Below are 4954 nucleotides of genomic sequence, written 5' to 3' on the forward strand. Positions count from 1 at the left end.
AGGAGCATGTCATGTCTGGTTGCATGATAACAAAATAAAACCTTTCCCCTTTTCTTCTTGTTTTAAACAGTGCTATCATGACTGGATCCTACAACAATTTCTTCCGAATGTTTGACCGAAACACACGGCGGGATATTACTTTAGAAGCATCAAGGGAGAGTAGCAAACCTCGTGCCATCCTAAAACCACGCAAAGTGTGTACAGGTGGTAAGAGAAAGAAAGACGAGATAAGTGTTGACAGTCTGGACTTCAACAAGAAGATCCTTCATACAGCATGGCACCCCACAGAAAACATCATTGCTGTAGCTGCCACCAATAACTTGTATATATTCCAGGACAAAATTAACTAAAAAGATGACTTAATTGAGGACAAAGTCGTCGTCTTGCATAGTTAAGCTCAGTTGTTTATCTGTAAAAGAGAAGGCCTTGTTGTCCTACCAGTAAAGAACATTGATGCACTTACTTCCCTTTATAGATAAAGGAGAAAAGCTGGCCTGGTTTTGAGTTTGTGGTGTAGTTCTGCCTTCACTGGAGGGTTGGGGAGTGGAATGCAAATTGCAGTTTTCTAAAAGAAAAAGCCCTCTTGAAGCAGAATTGATGGACAGTGCTCAATAAAGGCCAATACTCAAAACAAATGTATTTATTTAAGTCTGAGCCTTCCTTTCCAGTTTATAGACCAAAAATTTAACACCCAAGAGGAAAAATTGTCATAAATGTAATTTCTATCTCTCTCGCTCTTTCTCTGCTGTAATATTTGGGCCTTTGAAAACATATATTGTGCTTTATGCCTGTAAACATTCCTCCTCTGGCCTTTATCTAGGCTTAGGTGTTTTTACCTTTGAGCACTTAGGTAGGTCTTGAGTTGGGTTCGTAGACAGGTTCCATGAATATTTACTCACCAACTGTATCTATAACCACACCTTCTGGTGTAAACCACTTAATAAAAATAACAAACTATAAAAAGTGTTTTTAAATCTGAAAGTATGTATTCAGTCTTTTATTTTTTTATTGCATGTATTGAGATTGTGCAAAATAATTCTAATGGGGAATTTGACAATGTTTGTCCCAAAACTTGGATTTTTTTGACAGCCTGGTATAAACTGTTTTGTGTAGTATGAAATATTTCAAATTCTAAATTTAGTTTCCACAAAATTGTCATTAAGTTGTGTTGGATTTCTGTAAAGTTACATCTGTATACACAAACTAGGGGATTTGAGAAGGTTGGTATAAAAACTTCTGCAGCCTAAAAGAGAGAAACTACTTTGCACAGAAGGGAATATACAATAAAACATTGAATAAAATTTCTGCTTTGACAATATAAAATCTATTTTTAACTAATGCCTCTCAGATGTTTGACACAGAGACGTACCTTATGTGCATTACTTTTTTTATATTTTTAGTGACTTGTTTTGGAAAAATACACTTTTACTTTAAATAGTAAATTTGGCATAATTAAATATATTTAGAATTTCACATTGCAATTCAAACCAGCAAATAAAACTGACTTGATTATACCAAGCAGCAGCACAACTAAAGTTTTAACATACTCTGTCACTTGACACCAGGTGATCAGGATATAGTGAAACTATGAACTGATGCAAAATGCATGTGTCATAGCATCTCTGTTCCTGTGGACATCAGGGTTAAAAAATAATTTTTAAGCTTTGGGTATTTTTTTCCAAAAGGGCATAAACTCATCCAGTGTTCTCTTTACCCCAACTAAATGCGGGTGTAAAATGTGCCAGAAGAAATGATGGCATATTTTAATGGAATTGAGTACCAAGATATGCAAGGAATGCAAAATAAGGTCTTTTTAGTTAATTAGACCCTTGAATTTCCCTCATGAAATACAGAAGTGTGGTTTACACTCCGTTTTATTAAAATGAAGGTGCATTATGATTACTAAATCAGATATGGATATGCAAGAGAAATGTCACTGTTCCTACCCTCTCAATTAATGTCCATAGAGTGCCACTCTTGTTCATAATAAGCTAGTAAATACAACTAACTTTGGGGTTCTACAAATAAAGTTTAAATAAAAAAAATCTTATACTGTATATTGGTTGTGACACTATTTGCAGATCTTGAAATGTGGAACTTCTAGGTCATTTAAGCATTATATTTGACCTTTGTTCCTAAAATACATAATAGAGCTAATACAATGGGATTGTATATACTTGTTCAATTATTTTGACCAAAAAGTTTAATAAATTTTAAATGTTTACTTGAACTTGCTCTGTGTAGTCTGACACCTTCCTTATTTTTATCTTTTGAAATTAAAATGCCACCCAGATTCCCCAATGATTCCACATAGATGCCATATCAGTTTTTTGCTGCATTCATTTGGTTATTTCCCGTTTTCAAATAAGTATAGTAAATTAATATAGATATCTAACAGCCCAAATACTGCATTTTTGCAGCATTGGGTAGACCAATTTATTTTCCAATGAGCAAAGTAAAATATGTTTAAATGTTTAGAAATTCAGACCCATAATTCAGAAATCCATCTCACCATGTCTTGTTTATTGTAGACCTATTATAATTAGGACTGGTAAAGTCCAACCCCTTGGCTTAAGTTACAAAAATCTGCTGGCAGAGCTATATATACTTTAGGAATCTGAAAAGATTTCATATTGTAGCCAACGTTGCACTGATAGCAAAAGCCATGGTGTGATTCCAGGTTTCCTATTGAGCTTCTGCTAGGGAGAGCCTATATAATGTTGGTGCCATCATAGTTTCCTAAAGTGGTAGCAGTCATCACTGTTAGACGGCCTAGGTAACCATAGGTGAAAAATGGATGGAAATTTAAAGGATTTTAATGAGATTGGATAGCTAGTTATTTAATAAAAACTAGGTACATTTACTTGCATGATTTTGCAGCTAAACAGCTAATAACGGTTCCTGAAAATCTTTCACTGTGTACCTCACTTAACCAGTCTTTCCGGTAATTTTTTTCTGGTGGATGGAATTCTCACTCAAATTTTCAGATGTTTACACACAAATGAGATCATTGAGAGACCAGTTAAATCAATTAACAATTCTGAATGGGTTCCGGCTCACTGTTGGAAACAATCTAGCTGCCTATTGGTAGATAAGTTAACAGTAGAAGATAAAGCTATGGAGCTAGGCACTAACAGATTTCTATATCTACTTCTGTATTTCCTGTGAAACTGAGTACGTGTTTAATGGGAAGCACTTTACTTGCTTGTAGATTAGAATGTAATTTCTCAAAATAAATTGAAGTATTGTTTGTTCAGTGTGCTATTTTAGAATTCTAAAATTTGGTTATATGCAGATGAGTGAATTGTAAGACTGGCGGTACTGGTGCTTTCCATTGATAGGGCACTTGAAGGTAGGAATGGGGGAGATTTGGAGGGAGTGGGGAGACCTGCTTTAAACTTGGCAAAATGAAATGACATGCTGATTGATCTAGCAATGTTTAGTGTTTAGGTTAGTAACATGAAAAGTTTTACAGAGGGCCTAATGTGCTCAATGTTTTTTTTTCAGGTATAGTTTATGAAATTCTCAAACCTAATCGTTTGGTTTAAGTACTATATAAAATACAAGGTATACATAATACTATTTTGTGTATTTTTTCCTGTGACTTCCAGTTAAGATAGCTGTAATTCATACTGATGTGCTGCAGATGAAATGTACTAGAACATTAACGTGCGTCTCTAGCATTCCTGTGAAAATGAGAAAAGTGTGAAAACACATTTTCCCTTCACAGACTCTTTGCTCATTCATCCCAAATGAATCATACCTCTTGCTTGCAAATTTAGGAAGCAGTCCACTATGGTTGTTGGGAACTATAGTATGCAGCCTTTTATGAAGACCACCCAGCTTTTTTCCCTTCTAGCAGTGAAATGATTGGCGAGTCGATTTTTTAATGATGATTTTGTTTTGTCATTTTAAGTGTATTAGTATTGGTTAACTTTCTAGGTCCCTTCCCCCTCTCTTAAAGCTAAGAGTTTTCAGAGTATTAAGGCTGCAACCTTCTGGCTTCTCAATTGTATGCTCCTCTTGAACAGTTTGGTCTTTATCCTCTCAATATAGCAATAGAGAGGAATCTTGTAAATGTGAACTCAAGTCCAAAAGACATTGCAGGTGATTTTTCAGGAGCCCGAGAAACAGTTACTTCACAAGCCACAGACCTTTGTTTTTCATGGACATGGAGAACTGCTTTGGATATTGTCTAGGCCACTGCCTTGTCCCTGAAACATGTGGCTCCTACAAGCAGCAAAACCAGTAGCAGAGAACTCTTCACAATCTATTCAAGAACCAAGGTTTGTAAAGTCCAGAGGCTCCAGTTACTCAAAATGCGGAAGCAAACATGGTAATGCAACAATTTGTATTGCAAAGGGCAAGTAAAAAATGTAAAAAACCATTTTCTTAATTACCGTCTCACCTTAAAAATATACTAGGGACTTTTCTTCCAGAGGCTATTACCATGCTGTGTGAAACTGTCTTGGGCTGCAGTGTAATAGAAATTGTGCCTGTCAAATTTTCAGCCCAGAAACCTTTGCTGATGAGGAAAAGACATCTTTTCTACTCTAAAAGCTAGCTTTTGCGCAGAAAGTTAAGGAGTGGTCTTACTTGAACTGAGACAAGTAAGGACTCCATTCCCCCTGCATCTAGGGATTAGAGGGAGGTGAGCAAGAGATCCTCCTTCCATATTCATGATTCCTATTTTGCTGCATAAAGCCTTAGCATTTGGTTTCTCCTGTAGTGGTTATATAGCTATCAGCCAAGCAAGGAGAACAAGCAAGCAATCTTTCAAGCTTCTGAGGCCATCTAGCAGCTGGCCCTAGACTCAAGGATTTGTACTGTCTTTGGTTATAAGAGAGTGGTTCTCAAACAGAATGCCACAGCACCCATATTACTAGCACAAGAAAAACCCAGTGATTTCAGACAAGATTACAGTGTCAAAAACTAATGACCTGTGGTCTTTCTG

The 4954-nt window shown here is 36.0% G+C and overlaps 1 protein-coding gene across 1 annotated transcript in view; it reads left to right on the forward strand.

The window, feature by feature from the left end:
- PPP2R2D (protein phosphatase 2 regulatory subunit Bdelta) overlaps positions 1–2230 on the forward strand; it is a 66768-nt gene extending 64538 nt beyond the window's left edge. Inside the window, exon 10 of the mRNA XM_019503011.1 lies at positions 71–2230. Coding sequence (XP_019358556.1) covers positions 71–350 — 280 coding nt within the window. The 3' untranslated portion in view covers positions 351–2230. The remainder of the gene's footprint in view (positions 1–70) is intronic.
- The last annotated feature ends 2724 nt before the right edge of the window (positions 2231–4954 follow it).

The sequence above is a fragment of the Gavialis gangeticus genome, unplaced genomic scaffold (genome assembly GCF_001723915.1).
Source record: "Gavialis gangeticus isolate Ggan-Ray unplaced genomic scaffold, GavGan_comp1, whole genome shotgun sequence".
Classification (NCBI taxonomy): Eukaryota; Metazoa; Chordata; order Crocodylia; family Gavialidae; genus Gavialis; species Gavialis gangeticus.